Raw genomic sequence first — 24936 nt, 5'->3', positions numbered from 1 at the left:
AGGGAGAGGACACACTGTCATCAGTTACAGTACCACTGGAGATAATTATCTCAAATAGCAAGGGATGAGAGGGCAGCAGGTCAGAATCTTGGGGGAGGCATGGTGGGTGTACTTGGAAAAGCTCTTCTGATAATTCTTTCTGTTCACGGAAGCTTAAGAATCACTGGTCTGGGCTGCCGTTCAGAGTGGTTTCTTGAAAAAATAATCTGTGACTGCATGATGACAAATTGTTAACTGGGAGAAGAACAGGGCTGTGCAATAGAAATAGATTCAAAATTCAAAATGATGTCAGCAGAGGGGTATACAACAAGGGAATAAGTTTAAAATGAAAGCCCTCCCTTTTTGGCATGTGAACATTTTTGTACTTAGCTTACTTTCTCCACTTACATTAAGAAGCACGTCTTATTCATCACTGTGATCCACTAGGGTTTAGCTAAGTGTTATCACTGGAAGGGTCTTAGTAAGAGTTTGGACTGGTCATAAAGCTAGGAGGGAAAACAAAACCAAATGTTCAAATGGCTACGGGCAAGGAGAGCTAAAGTTTACTTTCTGTCATTTCTGGCATGCCAAGAAGATAGAATCTGGGGAGGAAAACTGAAGCACTATAAGAGAAAAGAGAAAAACACACAAAAGAGAAAAACAATTCCAGACACATACCTAGGAATGCAACGCATAGGAATCATGGGCTCGAGCCCCTAATGGAACAGTCTGGGCTCCGACAACTATACACGCATTTGGAGAGACTATAGAGAGGATCTAAAGAGTCACAAAAATGATCAAGAAGTCAAAAATTAAATCCACAAAACTTGAATAGGAAAGGCGCCAGGAAATGTGCTCTGAGTCTCTCCCAAGATGACCAGCTTCCAGCTGCTGCCCACCAGCCCTAAAGGGGCCTGAAGCAGAGAGTGGGCTTCCGTCACAGCAAGGAGGGTGCAGGTTGGACAGCGAGGGGTCTTCCCAACTGTCCTCCTCCTCGCTTGACATCCAGGAAGCTGAACACCGTGGGATGGAAATCACACTGCCATGTGGACCAGTGTCACCAAACACACGCTGCTCCCAATTCAGCAGAGCTCTCAGCACTGCTGGGTCATCCTTTTGCTCGCCTCCAACTGGCTCTGTATTTCATGCCACAGAACATTTATTTCCTCCTGTCGTCTTTCTCATTGTCGGGTAAACTTACTGAGGAAGCAGCCTGCCTCCACTCCCCATTTCCCTTCCTTCATTCCCTTGTCCACATGATTTGCTGATAATACTTCACGCAAATAAATAAACAAACAAACAAATAAATTAAATAAATAAATAAAAATAATGCCGTTGTGGCCACTCCCCCCGCCCCGTTCTCTTCCTGCCTCTGTGGCTACCGCCTCAAGCCCTGTGCTCAGAAGTCACACTCTGCAAGGCCTTCGTCCATGTTCCCACAACATCTTGTCACAGCCATGAGAGGAGTGAATGTTGCGATGCTGTAACATTCACAGTAGGAGCAGATGTTGCTGGGGTACCTGCTAGGCGACAGACTCTGATTCAAGTGCTTTACATTGCCAACATTCAGTCCTTCAGGCAACCCTAAAGGTAGGTACTGTTTTCATCTCCGTTTCACGACGAGGGTACCCGAGGCGCAGAGATGGTAAGTGACTTGCTCAAGGCTGCAGAGTGACGGGGCGGGGACCGGGATTCTAACCCAGGCAGTTTCTCTCCAGAGCCCGAGTTCTTCACTCTCCTGCCACACTCTTATTGCTACCGCGAAGAATTCGTGTCTGTGTCTCCCTAGAAAATGTAAGATTCTAGAGGGCAGGAAAATTTCTGTTCACCTTTGAATCTCTAGGGCTTCGACAGGGCCTGGCACTGGCAGACACTGAACAGATGTTTACTGCGTGAAACAGATAACCGGTAGGCAGAGTTGCTAAATATGGAGATTATTTGCCCATAAAAGCATGAAGAATCCCCTTTCTGTAGCCTTCGGTAAATGAGTTAACTCTCTAAAACTTCAGTTTCCTCAGCTATAAGATGGAGATAATAATGACCTTGTGGTAACTGCTCAAAAAGTGCTAGTTGTTTACTATAATAATAATAATAATTTTTATTCCATATATTTTTATAATATATTATTATTATTCTCTAGAGGTTTTTAATCACAAGAGTCTCTTCATCCTGGAATTTTTTTTTTCTTTTTGGGTGTGAACATAGCTGGAAGAAATGAGGTAGACCAGGTGACCAGTCAAGAGGCTTCCTGACTTAGGATTCAGTGGCTTGGGTGCCCTTACCATCAGCAAGGGTGGCAGAGATGGGAACGTTCAACTATGCTCTGGAAAATAATAAGGACAAATAATCATTGAAAATAATCTTTTGTTTCAAGGGGGTGGGGAGGAGTTGTTCTCTCCAGGGAAGGACCTTTGTCAGTTTTGCTTGGTTAAAAACATGTCTTGATTTTGCAATTTTAAATACACAGAAATAAACCAAATTGAATAAGCAGCTTAAATATAAACAGAATTTAAACGTTAGTTTCCAAATGGCTGTCTAAGAGAACAAGTCCAAAACCTATAAATTACATCATTAACCACTAAATCTACATAATTGAAATTCCATAATTTACTAATCATGGAATTAATATACATTAAAAACCCCATGATAGAGAGCTGATGTCTGAGTTTTGCTTATTACACTTACTACAGTGCTGCTTGACAGATGAAGAATCAAGTCCTTGGATGCATGATAGACCGACAGTTCCCCTCCTAAGTGTGTCACTGGAAACTAGAGCTCATTGTCTAAGCTATTTACACACATATGCAAAGCACGACCATATTCAGAAATAGTACTTTCTTATAGTTGTGGCTGTCCAGCCATTTCAGACCTCTGTTAAAAATTAAACCTTATGGTTGAGCTGCTTTTTTTTTCTGACGTCAAAGATACTGTCATGAGGCTTTTTTGTTGTTGTTAACAGGCAATCTTTGTTATGTGTTATTCATGACTGTCTTTGCCCTTCCTGGTGGTGTTTGCTGGACTTGGTGCATTACTCCTATGTGTTTTTCAGACCACTTTTCTCCACTGCATCCAAATTTAATTTTGGTTCCAACTGTGGCCATCATAGTCAAAATTAGTATGTATTCAGCATTCATAAGTTACATATTATTAGGAATAATCTTAGACACGGAAGTAATTCCATTTAGTGCCAACAAAACCAAATGAGAATTTCTGAAGCTTTTCTACATAAAGATATATGCAGATCAGATCCAGGAGCTGGCTTCCTTCCACAAAGATAAGATCAAAAGACACGGGCATCAACACGGACCTCTAGGTCTGTGCTTTTTAAAACTTAGCACGCGTAAGAATCACCTACTTAAAACACAGTCTCCTGGGTCTTACCCTCAGAGATTCTGACTCAGTAGGGCTAAAGTGGGGCTGAATAATTTGCATTTCAGCGTGTTTCCATGTGACACTGATGCTGCAGGTCCGGGTCCACATTTTCAGAACCACTGCCCCAGTGGTCATAAAACTAAAACAATCATCTAGAAGCTGCAAGTCTTCCAGCCTGCTGTTCTTGCCAGTCACCAGAGGGCCACAGATGAAGACTGCCATCAGTGGAAACAGGTTCTCCAGGAGCAGAGCCTGTGAGACTTCTATTATCTGAGTAATCCTGCTCATCTCCAGGAATACATGACTTTAAAACCTTAGATACCAAAGCTCAACAGTCACCTTCTTGTTACTCATAACTCCGGCAAATCCCCACAGCTCATGAACCCCCGAACAGAGAAGCTCCAGGGGCTCACAGCCACCATTTATTCAGATCAAAGGAGTCTGTTCAAGCAGTGGTGACCCTTTAGCGCTGACTGTGTGAGAGGGGTCCTCAATATGAATGCCCAATATTTATGTAACTGCTCCTCTATTAACAGACGTAAGTCCTCCCCATCACACACTTATTTTTCACTGTTTTAAAAACTGTTAGAATACTCTTGCTTGCTTATATGGGTATTCCTGTGGGATAAATTATCAGAAAAAGAAATCCTGAACTGGATCGAAGGCTACTACATTCTTTATGTTATATAGTACCCTTACTTTTTACATTCCAATTTCAGATCTATGAACATCTTCCAAAAGTAGACCTCTGAAAGAAGTCAAGACTACACCAATAATTCTACCAGGATCTTAGTCTAATATTTTAGATTCCTTATTTTATGGGGTATAAGAGCTAAATAAAATAAGCAAAATATGGTTTTTTGTGGGTTTTTTTGGTACAGTTACTATGACCTGGTCAGTGAACACTGTTTATTAAACACCACCTTCTGCTAATACATGGAGGAAAAGAAGACATTTTTAAAAGAGAAGAAGAAAATCTGGTGTCTGACCATATGCCAAAGTCTATTAAAACTGTATTAGTTGAGAAGTTATGAGCTCCAGCCCCGTTGGCTTTTTCCCAGTTCCTGAAACACTGTGCAGCCTCCTTCTAAGGCTTCTGAACATCCTCTTTTACCCATTTCAATGCTCCCACTCCCAGGCCCCTTCTGACCTTGGGACAAGTATCATTTCCTCAAAGAAGCCTCGGATGTCTCCAGTCTAGGTCAGGCTACTTGCTACGTAATCTCACAGAGACATGCTGTTTTCTTTCAGAGAACTTTACGTGTCATTATATACTCATTACAGTTACTGGAAAATTAACAACTCCCTTCCCCACTAGCTTGTAAATTCCAAAACATCAGGGAGTGTGTTTGTTTTTATTATCGTGTATTCAGAGCATCTAGCTAAGTGCCTGGCTTATAGCTGAAGCTTAATAAATACAGAGAGAATACAAAAGAGTAAGAATGAATGGACATGAATATATCACTGCTAAAAGACTTGGGCAAACATAAATATCTCTTCTTACTACAGATCTACAGTAGGGTATTTGAGCATTCAGTCTGATGAAAAGTGTATTAACAGTGTTAATTGAAATTCTGAAAGTGAAAAATTCACCGTTGTATCGACTATCCCAAGAGAGCAGATATTTTTCCCCACGGTTTTCTTCAATCTTTGTCCAAATGCTTATGTTTATAAAATATAATTACTCGTGACATTAAAAGACTAGCATTAGAGACAAAATTTTATGTGACAAGTTTCTTCCTGCAGAAGTAGAGTTAGCATTTGTAGGACAACAAACATACAAATAAATATAACTTTTAAGGCTATTCAGTAGGAAACTGAATTGTAGGTGCATGATTTGAACGTACGTGTGCACACTCTTGCTGTGGCACTTGGCGATGCGTTACACACCTGTTTTTATACGTGAGACGCACAGTTCTCGTACCTTCCCATTTCCCAGGCTGCTGTTCTTTGGAAGCTTGTTCCCACTTAGAAATAATGTCACAAATCTAGAAGGGAAGTGGAAAATGGAGACTCAATATTTTTCACATTGGTATTTGTTTTTTTAAGACAAGCATGTCCGTAGATTAAAAATTTTCAATGCATGTGATCAAACTAAATGGACTGAAGCTTTCTGTTTTAAGCCTCTGCAGCTTTGAGTTTAGGATTTAATTATAAATCACTCTTTGGTCCACTTATCCTTTTGGACACACATTAACTTTGGACTATGGCCATGAATTTTTTTACTTGAAAAGGAATCTTAATGAAGGACTGCATGAGACTGGAAACAAGAAGATTCCAGGAATTTTTTCATGATTTAGTCACAGAAGAAGAAACTTTTCTACCTTCTGAGTTTATAAAGATTGGAATAACTGAATGCCAAAGGAATCAAATATAATCTTAATATTTTTTGATTGGGAAAGAACAAAAATCCTTCAGGAACCAAATAAATGTTTGTTTTATTAACTGGTCATTTACAGAATTATAAATAAAAGTTTTCAAAATTATGTGGTAAGTAGTTATTCACCAAAGCCCCAAATATTTACTGAGCCCAAGTCAACCAAAAATACTAGCTTATCTTCTTGACTAATCATTAAGAACTGTGCTCTAGGAGCGTCTGTCTCAAAAATCTACATTTGGAGTTGTTGATCTTAATATACCGGGATATACTTAGAGCTGAGAAGAAAAAGACAGTCATTTATCTAGATCTCTCAATATGCAGGTGAAGAAACAGGTGGGGCTGTGGTGGCGGGGGAGGTAGGATCATATTTTCTGATGAACACTGCTAACGAAGTAAGTATGAGCTTCAGCATATCCTGTGGAACCCCATGGAGACCTAAAAGATCGTTCCGCAAGTGGAGGGAGGCTTTGGGAGTCAGATGAAAGTACTGATGTTTCATATGCTCTAAACTCATGGGAGCTTCCCCTGCTTTGCTCTAATTCTTTAATCTTCAAAGCACAGAAATATTTTCACTCTGTAACAAAGTACTTATTCCCAAGAGCAATCAAGGACAACCTCAAGTAAGAGGGTCCAGACCCGGTTCCAGCTGCTTGATTTGTAGTAAATCATTTTCCACTTTGTGCATCAGTTTCTTCATTTGCAAAATATGTAGGTTATTTCTCTAAGATTCCTTACGGTTCTTTTTCTTTTGTTTCTTTTTTCTTTTTTTTTCCTCAGGGGGAGGTAATTAGGTTTTTTGGATTTTTTGAATGGAGGTCCTGGGGAGTGAACTCAGGACCTCATGCATGCTAAGCACATGCACTACCACTGAGCTATACCCTCCCTCCTCCTTACGGTTCTTTATTCTATATTTTTAATTGTTGCCATCACTAGATGGAAACTTTAATAAAGTTATTTTACTCTGATCTAGAAAAGATTTTTAAAGAATCTTCCAATTCTCCGTTTTTGCTCATGATTTTCGTCATGCCTAGAATCCCTTCTTTATTTCCACAGGTCCATTTTCTACCAATCTTTCAAAGTCCAGTCGATCTTTTCCCTAATTTCCAATCTGAATTTAATCTCTCCCTCTGTAGAATGTTCACCGCACTCTTAAAACATGTATCACATTCAGATTTAAGTTTATCAGTGTAGAAAGCTACTCTTCCCTAAGCAAATTAGAAGTTCACTGTGGGCGGGAACTGTTTCTGGTCCTTTTTTATATCCCCACAGGGTCTGGTCCAGCTCCTGGGACATAATAAATAGTTCAGTAAATACTGCTGAGTGAGTGAATAAAATGGAAAGCCATTTTATTAGAGCTTCCACATCTCCACCCTTTTTAGCCTAATATTTAGGGTATTATTATTATTATTATTATTATTATTATTAATCCTTTTCTTTAACATGGAGTATGTGTGTGTGCACAGATTGTTGTCAGAATTCTATGGCTTCAACAAAGTCCTGCAATATTTTTTTTATTATGAAGATTAGATTGTTTAAATTTGGGGAAAATTCTTGAGCTAAATTTTTGCAAATAGCAAAGAGTAGCTTCTTCATGTTTGAGGGGTCTGCCTCCCTAAAAGGAGTTAGTTTTACCTTGATATTTCCTTGAAGACAATGCTCTAAATCCCTGCCAGAAGGATCATCTGTGAACAATGCAAATCCAGACTGTGCTGGCTTCCTCATCCCTGTATCCTGGTTCAAAGTATTCAAAAATTCTTCCACTGTGGTGGATGCATCAAATCCAACAACCTAAACAGAAATAACAAAGTTGTTCTCTTAATAAAAAGGTATGCACATTTCAAACTCAGATTTCAGTGGGGAAACAGGGCATACTTGATGCATGATTAATGATAACATACATTTATCTAGGTGCTTTAACTTTTTTTTCAAAGCTCCACAGGAGAAAATTAATGTCATCTTAGTCATTAGCTTGCTGTAAGAATTCAAAAATCTTGGCTTCAGCCAACAGATATGAATTCAAATAGAAAGATCATTTGACAGCTATAAACATCTTGCAGAGATATTATGCCAAGAACTACTGTACAGTATGTAATCTTTAAGCAAAGGAGAAAAAAAAATAAACAAGAAATGCACTTAAACAAATGAACACTTTTATACATTTAATTTTTGTTTCTTTAATATGCAGTTAAGTATCTGAATTCCGTGATAAAAGGCTTAGAGCTGCAAAGACTAATTGCTAGCTTTGGAATACAGCTGCCTCAGTTAACACGCAAGCATCTAGATCTGAGAGCTGGCAGGGCTAGGACAAGTTTTCACAGATAACTTCTGTGATCTGGAGATTTTAGAGACTAAACCTGTACATGCCCCATGTTAGTAATTATTCCCTCACCTAGCCAGTACACTGGTGGGAGAAGGCCTCCACCAAAATATTTCTGTTTTTCTCCATCAGAATTATAATGGCAGTGAAACTCCTCCATTATCTGGTTCAGTAGGGATTTTTTTAGTGTGAATCCTTTCTAGCAAAACTGTTTCAAAACTGAGCTGTCCTGAGAGGAGGTCTAATATAATTGCACGTTTATCACTGCCAGCTGCCGACAGAGGGGGAGAGACAGACTCACTTCCTTATTCCACAGAGGCTATACATAGGATTCTAGGCAAAGCATGTTTTCATCAGGTAGAAAGTCTAATCCACCTGATATATCCCATTCATGAAGTGCACGGGGATGCTGAAGGGCAAAGAGTGATGATACGGGTTTCGAAGAAGAGTTGAAAGGATTTCCATTCTTGAGGGTCTTGCTTCTCGGTCTCCATTCTGTTGCGTTCTCTCTACACATCGCTGGCAGTAAATGGCATATTTTCCAAATTCTGTCCTATAACACAAAATTTAAGATAAAGCCTAGGAATAAGTTTAACTAAGACTACCTTTTGTATATATGCAGCCATTAAGAAAGCTTTCCCTGGTGTACATTATTACAGTGTATTATGCTAATGTTGATAGTAATTTTTCTTTTTGAGTGATAGTATTAACTGCTGTCACTTTTCTTAAATTCTAGTGTCTTTACTTTTGCCACTGACTAAACCAGACTTCCCACGAAGCAGTCTTTATCTTTATTGTATTATTAGAGTCACAAAATAAAGTTAAAATTACTAGATATTACATGGTTCAAACACAGTAATTACATTAACAAATATAAAGAAAATAATTGTATAAAGACTAGTACAGGAAAACTTAAGAAGTGCATGACGTAGCAGAGTTCTCTTTTGAAGAACATGGAGGTTACTGCCTGACTGCTAAGCAAGGTAGGAAAATACCTTCAAAAATAAAAATGTATTTCCTTTCTTCATAAAATATGCACTTCTTAAAAAAATATTAAGCAGTAAATAAACAAAACCGCTGGAGTAAATAAAGTCAGTAAAAGCTGGATAATCTTATTTGCCCTCCCTCATTTGTTATGTATAATTTGTATTCTGTTTATAAAAGAAGACTGATAAAATCTCTTAAATATATTTGTATTCAAGTGCCTTCTAGGTAGACTTTAAAATGTTACGTTTGCCCGGAGAATCCTCAGTGACTGCAACTGAAATCATATGACCTTGATGACAGAGTCTCCAAAATATATTATGAACTGGAGGGTATTTTCATACTGTTTACAAGTAGTTTTTCATTTCATTGTGTTGGTTGACTTGTTTGTTTGAGTCCCAGAGTCTAAACAACCTAACATGAACCTCTTGGATTAAATGATCCTGATAACCCCTGGCTGGGTGCCCAGGTCCCACTGCAGGAAAACCATTCTGGGAGCTGAATTTTGAATGTCTTATTTAAAGGAGTAAAAATTCTGAAGTTATTCAAATAGACGCAATTATAAAAGGCAGGACGACCATTAGAGAAGTCGTTTACATAAAAGAATTCAGTGTGGGGAAAATAGTAATAGGGAAAATAAGGAAACAAAATAGTTGCTTTGATTGAATGAACATCCACTAATGATAAAACATTCATTCTTGAAATGTGCATAGACTTCTCACTTAAAATGCTCTTTGTCAGCTTTTCGAGCTTTTACTGCAATCTTCCATAAGAGATTTAACATAACAAAGGAAATATTTTCCCAGCTCTGTGTAAGGGCTAACAAAAGATTCCTGTACCAACATTTGTTTCACACATTCTTCCACAAATGCACCTGGCAAGCACATTTACGATTCATTGTAGACTTTCAGAGGCCACATAAATGGTTCAGCTGGCTAGTATTCTGCATACCTGGAATCAGCGTTCCTTTTCAGGTGGAGCCTGAGGAGCCACAAGAAAGGATGATGGGGAAGGAAGAGCCCAACACACAGCGCCAAGAGCTGCCAGCCCTGGGCGAAGAGAAGCATCACAGGTTAGATCTACACCACTAGCAGAGGCTGTGAGAGCAAAGGGATGATGATAATCTTTCTTGACCCAAAATGTTCTTGCTTCTTCCACATATGCATTATCTGCTTAGAGCATTTATAATACATAAAAACATAAAAGCTCCACGTTGGGTCAGATCCATGATCCATCTAGCTGGGTATACTGTCGTCTACAACTGAGGTGCAAAGGACATGATATAGTAGTCCTTTTTGATATCACACTCAAAGATTAGGGAAATTGTTCCTTTTTGTTCATTTATGTATTTACTCTCTTGCACAGGTCCCCTCCAGGTCCCTGGGACAGGCCCTATCGGCAGTATTTACATGGTCATATTTTCTTTTAAAATAAGAAAGAAAGATATTTTGTACTCTTTCTCTTGGAGAGTACAAAAATATTCACTGTATAAGCTTCAAGTCCCACAAAACCTGGATCCACCCCTGAGAATCTTATAAGCTACGGTAAGAAATTTCTGTATTATCCTGCGGTTGACAGGAAGTAAATAAGCAAAGATTAAAACAGGCACTCACTGAAGAGTAAACACAAGCAACTAAAAACCACTTGAAAATAAATTCAACTGTGCTAATAATTAAATAAGTGCATCCAAAATCAATAGTGGAATACTATTTTTTACCTGGAAAGAATTTAAAAGAAGAATTACACTGAATATTGTTAAAGATATAGGAAAATTCTAGAAGTGAATTTAATGAAATTCACTGTACTTGCACACAAAATTTAGGTTCAAATATGTCTATTGTAGTGGTATTTACTATATGAAAAAATAGTTGGAAAAAAATAAATTATAGTAATTGATATTAATACAACTAGTATTAATGTTTTGAAAACTGTTGAAGGATATAGGGGAAATAATTATGTTTTATCATTTTAAAAAAGTAGTATGCCCACTGTAACTCTAGGAATGTGAGGGGGGAGGGTGTAGCTCAGTGGTAGAGTGTATGCTTAGCATGCACAAGGTCCTGGGTTCAATCCCCAGCACCTTCATTGAACAAATAGTAATAACATATAAAAATAAATAAATAAACCGAATTGCTCCCCCATAAAAAAAAGAAAAGAAACTAAAAAAAAACTGAGTGTGCATAAATATACACATATACATTTATATATGAATATATAAAGTGAAAGGACTTACATCAAAATATTGATAGCTATTTTCCCTTTTCGTACTTTTTGTATTTACCAAATGTCTATATTGAATATGTATTATTCTTACAATCAGGAAAACAACATCATTTAAAATTGCATGTATGAGTGTCAACACATACCTGCAGTGGCCCTGGTTGATTCTGCGGCTGTCTCCGTCTTGTCTGTTTAATGAGCTGACAGCAAATTTCATTCTGTAGCTCAGGATGTGTCAGACAGATCTGCAAAGCACTCTGGGCTAGAGATATGTGGTAATCAATTGCAGGAGAGTCAACTGCTGCATTTATAAAAAGCTGGCAGGTCTGAATTAAATGAAAAAAATTGATAAACTCTAGGTGAGAAAAGGTTAGATTTATTCTGCATGAGTTATATTAATTCTTAGCAATAGTTTTTTGTTTGAAAGGATGGAAAGATACATATTTTGATAACACTAATCAAAAGAAATATGGAGTGGCTACATTAATACCAGCCAAAGTAGATTTCAGAGCAAGAAATTCTGCCAGAGGAAAACAGGGTCATTTTATAATGATAAAGGGGTCAGTTTCTGTAGAGGACAGAACAATCCTAAATGTTTTAATAACACAGCTACAAAATATATGGTGAAAAAAACTGATAGAACTGCCAGGATAAATGGACAAAATTCACAATTATAGTCAATGATCTCAATACCCCCATTAATATTTGAGAGAGTAAGTAGACAAAATCTGTATGGATTTAGAAAACCCAGATAACACTATCAACCAACTTGCCCTAATTGACATTTGTAGAGTACTCCGCCATGGAGCAAAATATGCATTAGTGTTAAGGCCATATGGAACATTAATGACCTCTTTGCCCACCTATTTTTCCTTGCAGTTCTTCAAAGATGTGGTGGGGGGGAGGGTACAGCTCAACTGGTAGTGCAAATGCTTAGCATACTTGAGGTCCTGGGTTCAATCCCCACTACTTCCTCCAGGAATAAATAAATACTAAATAAACCTAATTACCTCCCCCCACCAAAGATGTTACTCCACTATCTTATGACTTACATACTTTTCAATGAGAAGTCGGGTGTTATTCTTATCTATATTCTCTGTGTTATGTTATTCCCCTCAAACTCTCCCCACTGTACACACCCAGGCTGCTTTTAAGATTTTCTCTTTATAATTCGTCTAAAGCAATTGATTATGATGTGCCTTAGAGTAGTTTTCTTTATATTTCTTCTTTTTGAGCTTGAGTTTCTTAGATTTGAGAATTTAGGGTTTACATTAAATCTGGAAAAATTTAAGCCATTACTTCCTTAAACATGTTTCTGTTGCTCTACCCCCTTTTGTGGAACTCCAATTCCACATATATTAGGCGGCTTGAAAATGTCCCACAGCTCACTGTACTTTATTCAATTTTTTTCAGTTTTAAAAAAAACTCTGTTTCATTTTGGATAATTTTCTTGCCATGTCTTTAAGTTCACTAGTCTTTCCTATTGCATCATCTTATTGGTTGTTAATCTCATCAATAGTATTTTTCAATTTAGCCACTACATTATTTCATCTCTAAAAGTTCAATCTGGATCTTTTAAATATCTTCCATTACTCTTCTTAAAATGCTTATGATTTCCTTTACCTTCTTGAACATATGAAGTGTGGTAGCTAATCTCCAAGATGGCCCCCAATGATCTCCACCTCTTGATACCTCAGACCCTGAGGTAATTTCCTTCCATATTGTACTGGAGTTAGTCTGTGTGACCCGTAGACTATGGCAGAAATGATGACATGCCATTTCTGAGGTTATGTTATTAAAAATCAAAGTGGTTTCCATCTTGGGTACTCTACTTGATGCCCAGTGCACTAGGAGGTCCTTTCATTCTGGATGAACACAAGCTATTTTCAGCTCTGCGTAACCTCCAGGAATTTTTTCCCCTTCTTTTCTGGTAGTTCTTTCCTTAGCCTCCAGTAATTTCCTTGTACACATATGCTTATCAGTTCTCAGCTGAAAAGTCAAAAGGAATCCTCTACAGATCTGTGGAATACTTTCCCTTTCTCTTCAGCTTTCTCCTCTCAATCTTGTGAATTCTAACCATCTTGACCACCTCAAATTCTGAACTCTGTTTTGGCAACTCAGGAAGACTGCCAGGCACTATTTGGGTGTCCCTCCCTGCACGGTAATCTTGAAACTCTCTCTAAGACATTAAGCTGCAGCAATCATAAGGCTTACTTCATTTGTTTTTCTGAGGATCGCTGTCCTGCACTGCCCATTGTTCAATGTCTGAGAACCATTGTTAGGGTAAATCTAGTTCCTGTTGCTTCATCATGGCCAACTAGAGGTAAGTTTGTTGTGAGAAGCATTATTGAGTAGGGAGTTAGAGGGCAATGTGACCAAAGACAAGCAAAAAGAGAGACAGTTGGCCCTGAGGAATGAAGACCACAGATTTATACTGGCTGCAGTCCATATGGCTATTTGATACTCTCTAGCAGTATGCATGTGATTAATATGGAAGCAGACAAGACAGCAGCATCTCGGTTGGGGATTGGCAGAAGAATTCATGGAATTCTGTGTCCCAAGGAAATATGAGTATTAATGAAAGTAATCCAGACTGTGTAAAGAAGGAAGAAAAGCCAAGAGGCAGTTATCATGGTCTCTCTTGATCTCAAAGAAAATAAATGGCTCAAAAGAAAAGTCTTAGTGAGAATGAGTAATAGAAGAGTAAGAAAATAAGAGAGCTCGTGGGCTAAGACATTATGTTTAAAGAAAGATACATTAGAATTTAAGGTTTTAGAAGTGGTGTACTTAGGAGGAATGTTGAGGTCAGGGTGTGGACACGGAGAATGGGAAGGTGAAGCAGAGTAAAGAGGCAAAGCTTACCGACACTGAGAAGGTCAGGAATCTTAAGGCCATGGCATTGGTGAGTGAAGTGATAATAAAATCGTTTAGGATAATGGCAAGATTTGAGGTAGAGAGAAACAATGTGGGTTGGTAGCCAAAATCCTTAATGAAATTTGAGAAGTTATCAGAAGGTGACTGATGACAGAGATGCTGGGGGCAGGGGATAAACAGTGACATAGTTGAATGGCCAGTTTCAAGTGATCAGGGATTTCTAATAGAGGTTGAGTAATAAGAATTTGAGAGTAGCACTGAAGAAGAAGAGTGTTGACCCCTCTCCCAACACTGAGGTACATGTGATGTCAGAAGTCTCTCCATTTGAGAGGTTGAAGAGGAAATGATTCTTCTGACATAAAGTGTTTCACATGATCCAAACCATATAGTTTATTTCAGTATATCTCAAATCCTCATTCAGAAAGTATATTAAATTCACCTAATTTTATTTCAGTAGATTTTCTTCATCATCATCATCATCATATTTTGAATTTTCTTGGAAAGAATGAAACCTTATAACCCAAATTTTTTCCAATTAAAATGTTTAACAGCATATAACTCCATATAAAATTTTACCTTAAATAATTTAATAGCTTCTGTCTGTAGAGCTTCTGAAGGTAGTGTTGTCAAAGGGGAAATGATTCCTTCTTTGCTGTGACACAAAGTAGGGTGTCTCCATATCTGAGAGGCTAAACATAGAATAAAATATGAGCAGGAAACAGAAAGAATCACTTACTTTGGCCTCCCATTAAATTAGCCCTTTAGAAATTAGCTCATTCAGACCTGGCTCACAACTGTAAGTCATAAAGGTCATGAAAAACCTTTGGCAACACTATTTTCTTTCAGTTCTCAGGCCATTGGGATTCTCATGTTTCTATTTTGGATACATTAAATCTAGAGAGTTTGGTACTAATATTCCAGGCTGAAACAAGTCTACCAGAACACTATCATATTGCTTAAATGTGCTAAAGATTGGTGACCTAGGTAGAGAGATGACTATACATAAGGGGGGAACCAGGGGAAGATACAGAGAGGAGAAGCCAGAGGAGGAGGAGGAGGCAGAAATATAAAGTGGAACTTGAAGTCACTCCCCAAATTAACATTTATTAAATTCTTATGCTGGATATGCAAATAAAATGTGACCTGTATTATTAAGTAAAGCAGAGATCAGAATCCAGACTCACTTTAGGGAAACAGCCAAAAAAAAATATTCAATGCAAAGCAACAAATGCTACAAAAGGGTTAAATGGTAAAGTGCATTGGGATATTATTTTAGGATTTATTTAAGCACCTTTTATGAGCCAGATGCTGAGCTAGGATGGGCTGGCTTGGGGAGCTCCTAAGGTAGGTAGGATTTTATCAGGTTGGTGAGGAATGTGAAGGAAGAGGGGTGTTCTAGGCAGAGAGAGTAGTGTGAGCAAAGGCAGAGAAGTGTGACAAGATGTGGTTTAATGGAGGAATGGTGTTCCCAGGGTTGAAGAACTGCAGTGAGAATCCTGGTCCATGACAAGCAAAGCCAATGAAAAGATGGGTACAATGCAGGGAACCAGGAACTCACAAAGTGAAAACTCTATTAGGCTAAAGGAATTGGGGCTCATTTCATAAACCATAAAGCCTTATATATTATAAACTTACAAGGCTCTCCTTCTATATTTAGCAATTTGCAAACAAGTTGTTCAAATTCAGATCCAACATTTACATTGTTACTTCCAGCCGCAACAGTCAGGTGATAAAGCCAAGTGTCCTTCAAAATCAGAACATATTAATAGAGGTGTTAACCAAGATATAGTTTTTGATGACTTAAGGAAAAACATAACTTGTATAAACAGTAGAAAACTTTGACACTGAAAAAAAACTCTTGATTTTTAAATAATAATTAAAAGCCATTTAGAAAAAAGAGTTCTGAGGCAGGCTCACTTGAAGTGTACTCATAGTATATTTTCCCATTGTTCACATTTATATTATTTTCTGTAATTGTTTCTTAGAAAAGCATAAGAAAAGACAATTAAGGAAAGTATTATGATAGTAAGAGACTAGAGTAAATACAACCTGTTAATATTCTTTTAAGAAATATAATAAATTCTATTAAATTTAAAATCCGACTCCCAGTACATACAAATGACACATATAAAGTACTCAGGAAATCTAGAAAAAGTAAAGAAGAAAGTAATATCCCATAGCAACATACCTCAACACAAGAAAGGCCATATTAGAAAAGCCCACACCTCTAAGATCTGGAACAAGGCAAGGATGCTCACTCACTCTTGCCACTTCTATTCACCACACCACCGGAAGTCCTAGCCAGAGCAATAGAGCAAGAGAAAGAAAAAAAGGCAACCAAACTGTAAAGGAAGAAGTGAAATCATTTCTGTTTGCCGGTAACACAATCGTATTTGTAGAAAACCATGAAGATTCCATAAAAACACAGTTAGAACTAATAAATTCAGCAAAGCGGCAGGATGCAAAATCAATACACTAACAAGAAATTATCTGAAAAGGAAATTAAGAAAATAATCCCAAAACAATAGCCAGAAAAAAAAAATTAAAATTCTTAGGAACAGCTTAACCAAGCAAAGACCTGTACACCAAAAACAACAAAACACTGATGAAAGAAATTAAAGCAGACACAAATAAATAGAAAGACATCCAGCATTCATGGATTGCAAGAATGAATATTGTTAAAATGTCCATACTACTCAAAGCAACTCACAGGGTTTCAATGCAATCCCTACCAAAACCCCAATTTTTTAAAAAACATAAATAGAAAAAAAAATCCTAAAATTCATGAGGAACAATAAAAGCCCCCAAATAACCAAAGCAATTTTGAGCAAGAAGAACAAAGCTGGAGGGATCATACTTCCTTGACTCAAAATATATCACAAAGCTACAGTAATCAAAATAGTATGGTACCAGCATAAAAATAGACATTAGGCCCATCAATGGGCCTAATGTATGTCCCATTAGGCCAATGGAACAGAATAGAGAGCCCAGAAATAAACCCATACATATATGGTCAACTGAGTCTTTGACAAGGGTGCCCAGAATACACAACAGGTAAAGGAAAGTCTCTTCAATTAATGGTGTTGGGAAAATTGGATATCTACACGCAAAAGAATGAAACTGGACCCTGATCTCACTCCATATACAAAAATCAACTCAAAATAGAATACAGATTTAAACATCAGACCTGAAACTATAAAACTCTTAGAAGAAAACATTGAGAAAAAGCTTCTGGACATTGGTCTTGGCAATGATTTCTTAGATATGACACTAATAACAAGGTGACAAAAGCAAAAATAGACAAGTGAAATTACATCAAACTAAAAAGCTTCTGCACAGCAAAAAACCCCATCAACAAAATGAAAAGGCAAACGGCTGAGTGGGAAAAAATATTTGCAAATCATATTTCTAAATAAGCACTCTACCACTGAGCTATACCCACCTCCCACAAGAAATCATATTTCTGATAAGAGGTTAATATCCAAAACATATAAAGAACTCATACAACTCAACAGCAAAAAAGATAAACAATCCAATTAAAATATGGGCAGAGGATCTGAATAGACATTTTCTCAAAGAAGACATACAAATGGCCAAGTACATGAAGGGGAGCTCAACATCACTAATCATCAGGGAAATACAACTCAAAACCATAAAGAGTTACTTCACACCCATTAGAATGGCTATTCTCAAAAACAAAACAAAACAAAAAAACCAAGAAATAACAAATGTTGGTGAGAATGTGGAGAAAAGGGAAAACTTGCACACTGATGACGAGAATGTAAACTGGTGCAGCCACTGGGGAGAACAGTATGGAGGTTCTTCAAAAAATTAAAAATAGAACTACTATATGATCCAGCATTTCCACTTCTGGGTGTTTATCTTCAGGAAGCTTTGTAATATAAATTTATATAAAACATTAACTCAAAAAGGTAATATGTACCCCCATGCTCATCACAGCATTATTTACAATAGCCAAGACATGGAAACAACCTAGTGTCCATCGATGGATGAATGGATACAGAAAATGTGGTGTATACACACAATGGAATATTATTCAGCCTTTAAGGAGGAAATCCTGCCATTTGCAACAACATGGATGAATCAGGAAGACGAATATTCTGCTAAGTAAAATAAGCCAGACACAGAGAGACAAATACCACATAATACCACTTATATGATAGACCTAAAAAAGTCAAACTCATAGAAGCAGAGACTGAAATGGTGGTTGCCAGGGGCTGGAGGGAGGCAGAAACAGGAGGTATTAATCAAAGAGTACATGGTTTTGGTTAAACAAGATGAATAAGAGTTTGAGAGGAAACTTTTCTGATGGATAGGTTTATGGCATAGATGGTGGTGACAGTTTCATGAGTGCATAATTCTTTTTAAAACATTAAATTCTATACATTATTTATAGCTTTTGTATGTAACAAATAAAGAAAGAAAAGAACCTATTTTTCTTCTCCCCAAATATAAAATATACTGGCATTTTTTTCTATTAAAATATGTATGTACATTATATTTTCACATAGTGAAAATTGAGATTAGGTTATAAAAGATAAATTATAATTTCTGAATTTTACCAACATTGTATAAACACTTCCTTATTGCTAGAAATTCTTTATAAAAAAGAGATACAAGGCTGCAGGGTATTTTATTATATGGACATATATTTATTTAATCAATTTCATACCAATGAACAGTTAGCTGGTTACTAATTTCACACTGATAAAAAATACTATGAAATCCAGCATCTGTTAAGTAAAAAAGGGTGTCTGTTATATTTTGTGTTTGAAATATATCAGAAATAAAATTATTTCTAAAAGAATACTATGTCCAACAAATTTATATGTACATCTTTGATTGTACTTACGATCATTTGAAAATTATTTCCAATACTTTAATAATAGTCTAAATCATTCCAAGTCAAGCAACTAGTCCTCACAGACCTTTTCATGCTTGGATCCGATTAGGAGATATGTTGGCCCTTGGTCTTTGGGGTGGATCACAATAGTGTAATGTGTGGATAACAGACTTCGCCCACTGGCTTCATAATCTTCATCTGAATCACAGGATCTGTCAACCTCTTCAACTTTAGCCTCCCAGAGTTTGATCTGACCTAAAGGAAACTAAAGTAAATATTGGTAATTGTAAGGAAGGCACTTTCTAAATCTCTTCCTACTAAAATTTTTCATCATCCTTTTCATTCCTACCTTTATAAAGCATTCTTTTCAAAATGAATGCCTAGAGGTAACTGGATTATCCATATTGTTACAAAAGTAGTGGCCAAAACCAACATGCCAATAGTAATATAAAGAACAATTTGAATACCAGGCATTTAACTTTTGTGGAAAAAGCAAGAAGCTACTTCTCTATAACGGCTTGAATTATTCACTTGGACTAAAGTGACCCATTACCTAGTCAAACAAGTAGGTTATTCAGTCACAATAGTCACTTGGCTTTTTTTCCCCATAGAATTGATCTGATTAAGCTATTGGATCAAAAGGGCAATTGTAGATATAGTCTCAATACTATTCATAGAAAAAGTAACAAGGTTAACAGCTGATGTGAAGAAGTTTGATTAACTATCACTCTGAACCTCAAAAAATGAGGTTTTGAGGCTACTTATACATACATAATATATCACAAAAAAAATGCCATGATTTCTTCTATCTTAATTTAAGGATAAGAAAAACATCCTAAAATGACTTACATTAAATTTTACCTACTCTTTTACTGACAAAAACAATCATTTGCTGTGTTCAATATTTAGCTTGTTTTAAAACTTTTGCTTTAATTAAGTACGTTTATTCAAGGAACGTATATAGTCTGCTTTAGATTTACAGCTTCTAAAATATTTGGTCAGGGTTGCAATTGCAGTCTAAAAAAGTTCATTCTAACTCCAAAGACATTTACCATCTTACATTTTCATGCTCAGGCCCAGGGTTCAGTGCTTGGACTTTTTTCCCATCTACACTCACTCCCCTGGGTGATCTCATCCAAGCTCATGACTTTAGTACCAGGATGTATTAGCCTCTCCCAGATGGATAACTAACGACTCACACTACCTCTACTTAGATGTCTAACAGTGTCTCAAACATCACTTGCTAAGTCCTCCCCGCCTGCTCTCCAGTCTTCCCCATCTCAGTTGTTGCCAACTGTATCTTTCCAGCTGTTCAGGCCAAAAATCTTGGTATCGTCAAACCTTCACCCTTTTCTTTCTTTCATATCCCATACCTTCCATACCCTTTCAGTCAACAAGTCCTGTCACCAAAACATTCAAAATGTATCCAGAATCTGGTCTCCTCTCACACCTCCACTGCTACCACAAAACGACAATCATCTTTTACCTGGATTACTATTAACAGCCTCCTAACCAGTCTCCTCCTAATTCTCTCAGACGGTAGCTAGCGTGTTCCCGTTAGACAAGGTTAGATCATGTCACTGTTCTGCTCGAAAACCTCCCATGGCTTCTCATCTTATTTGGAGTAAAAGCCAAAGTCCTTCCTTTGATAAGACCCCATGCGATTTGGTCCCCGTTACTTCTCTGATCTCACATCCTGTTACTCTGTCCCTAACGGACTTCAGTCCAGTCACACTTACCTTCTCATTTTTCCTTAAACACACCAGATTTGCTCCTGCCGGGGCCTTTGCACCTGCTGTCCCCTTGGCCTGGAATGTTCTTGCCTCTTTTACTTCCTTCAGAACCCAATTAAATGTCAGTTTCTAAGTGACGTCTTACCTAGGTATCTTATCTAAAATGCAATAATATCTACCTAATAGCTGATCAACAGTAAAAAATTAATTCACTTAATTAAATGTGTTGTCTTTTATAAGAAACATTGCTTTTCCCCATCAAATTAATAACAATTATTTTCTGAGTAGTTACTATGTGCAAAGCACTATTCTGGGTACTGAATGAAGAATGTTTAGTTCTGAAGGAAAAATGAGAAATTAACTTAACCACACGTTCAGAAAAAGACAAGTAGTAAAACAAAAGCTAAATAACAAGGCAGAAAAGTCACAGTAATAAATAAAAAGCAAGCTTTAAAAATGGGATAAAGAAAATTAATTCCACTATAATATATGACAATACCATCCCAATTGTGTGCTTCAGGCATGTCCAATCATATGAAAATCAAGGTTCCATCTGCTCCAATAATTAAAGATGATTATTCCTTTCACCAAAGGACTCACCATGGCTCCATAAACAGTGAATAGATGTGGTGCCTTTAAATATTTTCACTGAATTTTTAAAAAGACACTTTGTCTTTTTAAAGACAAATGGTTTCTGAAACATCTATTGCACAAAATGAAGTAGGCTTACACCCCTTCCATGCATTCTCAATAGTTTTCCAGTAATTATAGTCAATTTCTGCTCATCTATCTACATTCTTATAACTAGTTCCTTCTGTGACCAATGCTATGCATCTTCATTAAATAATAAAAATTATTATTATTATTATTATTATTGGTGAGATTAAAATTCTATTCTCTTAGCAAATTTTAAATTATTTTTCTATTTATAAAATATATGTTTATTATAGAAACTTGATAAATACAGAAAGGTATAAAAAAAAGGGAGGAAAAAAAAATCATCCACAATTCTCCCACCGCAGATAATTTTGGTACAATTCTTTCTGACCTTTCTGCTGGTGTATTGTTACATAGCTGCACTGGACTGAGAATTATAAACTCAGCATCTCAACCTCCCTCTTCTAAAGTCTACCCGTAATTGCAGAAATGAAGTTGGGAACTATATTTGTCAGAATCCCCTTCCCTATATGGTCCCAAGATAAAGCTCACCTGTGAGAGAATTTGCATGTAACATGGAAGGTAAGGGTGAATGAAGAGTCACTATTCTCCCAAGACACTTGCAGTCAGGTGCCTGGGCTGATGTGAGCATCACAGAGGCATCCCAGTAAACTGCCGAGGACCAGCTGCCTCTGCGCTTTGTGCTCAGACTGTCAGTGCTGAATTCTCGAATCTTCAGTGGCGGCTTCTTCTCTGACCTCTGTTCCCTCAACTTTTCTAAAAGTTATGTATGTTCTTAATTCTACATTAAAACAGTTATACCCGGAATAAACGGAGTGGCTTCTGTTTCCCCGACTGATAACTGAGTTAGGGTTATACTAAACATACAATTTTATGTTGCACTTATTTTCTTGTATCATTTTATGAGCATATTCCCACATTACTTCAGAGATACCATTCTTAATGGCTGTGCTGTGCTAAGTCTCATTCCATGAGCAATACTGAGAATAACGGCATGCATTTTAAATACAGCTAGTCAGAACTGAGAGCTCAGGCTGTGAAAATAGAACACGGAAATACTAACTGACCCACACGGTCGCGGGACCAAGAAGTTTAGTCTCATTAACACAGTCATCAGTCATAGGCTGCTATTCTGTGGAGGTGGCATTTTACTTTATGCAAGTACTCTTGACCCACGTTGGTTCAATTCTTATCGTTTCAGTAATCCAAAAATGACATGGAGTGTTCATATTGATAGTCAGGCATACACTGCACCTTTGGAAGATATCCATCTTTTTGCTTTGAAAAGTGAGATAACTCAAGTTCTTTGGGGGAAGAGACTAGTTAAAATGAACAAATGGGATATAAATAGGTAGATGGATGCATAGATAAGTGGTGTCTAGGGATTCAAGGGCCTGGGACAGGACTGGATCCTTTTCCCTCCCTAGTTCTTTCCTAGCCTGCTGTTCCCTTTCATTCAACCTGATCTAGTCTGTTAGAAATAGGATAAATTGATGGTTGACAGAGGGGTAGAGGAAGAATTCTCCTCTAGGTCTCAGAAGCACTCATTAAGAGTTGCTAAGGCTTATTAAGAATTAAGACACTTAACAGGTCTATGATTACCTTAGTAGTACATTGTATGCAAAATTTCAAGCTTACCAAAAATTCTAAAGTTTGATCTAGCAACAGAACAATGAACAGGAAAACTTGAAGCCGTAACAAACAAACAAACAAAAGTCCTCTAATTCACATATTAAAAATACATACATACCTTATCTTCTTGACTACGAAAATAATATAATGTTTTTCCTATAAGTGTACACCAGACTCTCTTGGAATAGCCATGTTTCACCTGAAATCATATTTCAAAGAATTACAAACGTAGCTCAGAACTCTGACACCTTGAAGTATGGTTTATACACTCAGTTCGAAGCTGTTCAGCTATCCAGTTTGCTCAAGGTATAAGTGATATTCCAACTAGATTGCCCAAATGCTGTTTAAAATTTACCTGTTATAGTAGTAGCATGTTTGTGTGTTGCTTTGGTGCTCACCATTCAACATCTAACAGAAGTTTACTATATGTCAAGTACTATGCCTAGGACTGAGGATTCAGAGATGCCATTTTCACAAGTACGTATATTTCATAGTTTCCATATTACTAATAATCCAATAATATTCCATATCCATTCCATAGATTTCCAATAACCCTATGGCTCTCTAGGTTAACATCCAAATGTTAGAAACAAAAGAATGAAACCTGAGAATTTCAGTGATTTCCAAAATGTAAAAGGTTCACTTGTTCAAAATATTTGATGCCTTCTCCAGAAGTAACCATACACTGAACATACACATTTTATGCCTTCTCCAGAAGGATTCACACAAAATAATAAAATCATTTTAAAAGCTATTATTATATATTGAGTACTTCCTATAGGTCAGGAACTATGTTAAATGACTGGGATGGAATTTGAATCTAGCTCTTGACTCTGAATAGTCAGAGACTGGTCTAGGTACTGGCGATATGGATATGAATGAGACACAGTCTCCTTCCTCAAGGAGCTCATTGCCTTGTGAGGAAGACAGATAAGTAACACAGCAGTGTGCTATGTATCTTCATCAAGAACACAGAGTTTAACACATGTACATGTATTTTGTGTCTGTGTGTGTAAAAACATTTTACCAAAATTTGTATTGAATACTGAAGGTTTTGCATCATTTGGTGGCTTTATGAAGACCTTCACTGTGAGTTCCTCCCTATCCCAGTCCTGCCCAGGTACAGGCACTGCAGATCTTTGCCAGACAGTCCCAGCTTCACGCCCAAGCCTAGAAAAACCCCCAAAACCTGATTCCCACCAGTGGGTAAGATTTATAACAGGCTCTGGTGCCCCAGACCCAGAATGTGGTGTGCCTGGTTGAGCTTGCCCTATTAGCCTACTACCCCGGCAGCATGCCAATGTCCACCTTGAGGCTTGACCCTCTCCTGCAGTAGTCAGAGTGGGCTTCAGTCTGGGTAGCACTGCCACTTGGAAACCAAGACACTGGCCAGTACAAATAAAGTGCAACATTCTGCTGTCCTGCTTGCCCATGGTGATAAATACGAAAGGGAAAAATAAAGCAGGAAAGGAGAAGGAAGCACTTGGAGACGGGGTGACATGTTTTACAATTTAAAATAAGGGCCATTTGCAGCAACATGGGTGGACCTAGAGATGATCATACTAAGTGAAGTAAGTCAGACAGAGAAAGACAAATACCATATGACATCACTTATGTGTGGAATCTTAAAAAACAACACAGATGGATTTATTTACAAAACAGAAACAGACTCACAGACATAGAAAACAAACTTATGATTACCAAAGGGAAGGGGGGAGGTAGAGATAAATAAGGAGCTTGGGATTAGCAGATACAAACTACTATATAAAGCATAGATAAATAACAAGGTCCTACTGTTATAGTACAGGGAACTATAGTCAATAGGTTGTAATAACCTATAATGGAAAAGAATATGAAAAAGAACACACATATGTATAACTGAATCACTATGTTGTACATCAGA

At 37.3% G+C, this 24936-nt stretch overlaps 1 protein-coding gene across 5 annotated transcripts in view; it reads right to left on the bottom strand.

The window, feature by feature from the left end:
* The window catches only part of PLEKHH2 (pleckstrin homology, MyTH4 and FERM domain containing H2), an 83662-nt gene that overhangs the window by 14080 nt on the left and 44646 nt on the right, over positions 1–24936 (bottom strand). For 3 of the 5 annotated variants that reach the window (XR_006719225.2, XM_010967715.3, XM_045504877.2), the window contains 9 exons: positions 23152–23232; positions 19076–19255; positions 15762–15870; positions 14703–14815; positions 11399–11578; positions 9984–10081; positions 8424–8601; positions 7364–7519; positions 5242–5339 (listed from right to left, as the gene is read on the bottom strand). Coding sequence is in view for 2 of the 5 variants with exons in the window: in XM_010967715.3 (XP_010966017.1) it covers positions 5242–5339; positions 7364–7519; positions 8424–8601; positions 9984–10081; positions 11399–11578; positions 14703–14815; positions 15762–15870; positions 19076–19255; positions 23152–23232 (1193 nt within the window). In the remaining 3 variants the exon portion in view is untranslated. The remainder of the gene's footprint in view (positions 1–5241; positions 5340–7363; positions 7520–8423; positions 8602–9983; positions 10082–11398; positions 11579–14702; positions 14816–15761; positions 15871–19075; positions 19256–23151; positions 23233–24936) is intronic. The other 2 variants (XR_006719227.2, XR_006719226.2) reach the window with 1 other exon arrangement.

Source organism: Camelus bactrianus, chromosome 15 (assembly GCF_048773025.1).
Source record: "Camelus bactrianus isolate YW-2024 breed Bactrian camel chromosome 15, ASM4877302v1, whole genome shotgun sequence".
NCBI lineage: Eukaryota > Metazoa > Chordata > Mammalia > Artiodactyla > Camelidae > Camelus > Camelus bactrianus.
The sequence above is the reverse complement of the archived record's forward strand: the minus strand, read 5'-3'. Positions and strand labels throughout refer to the sequence as shown.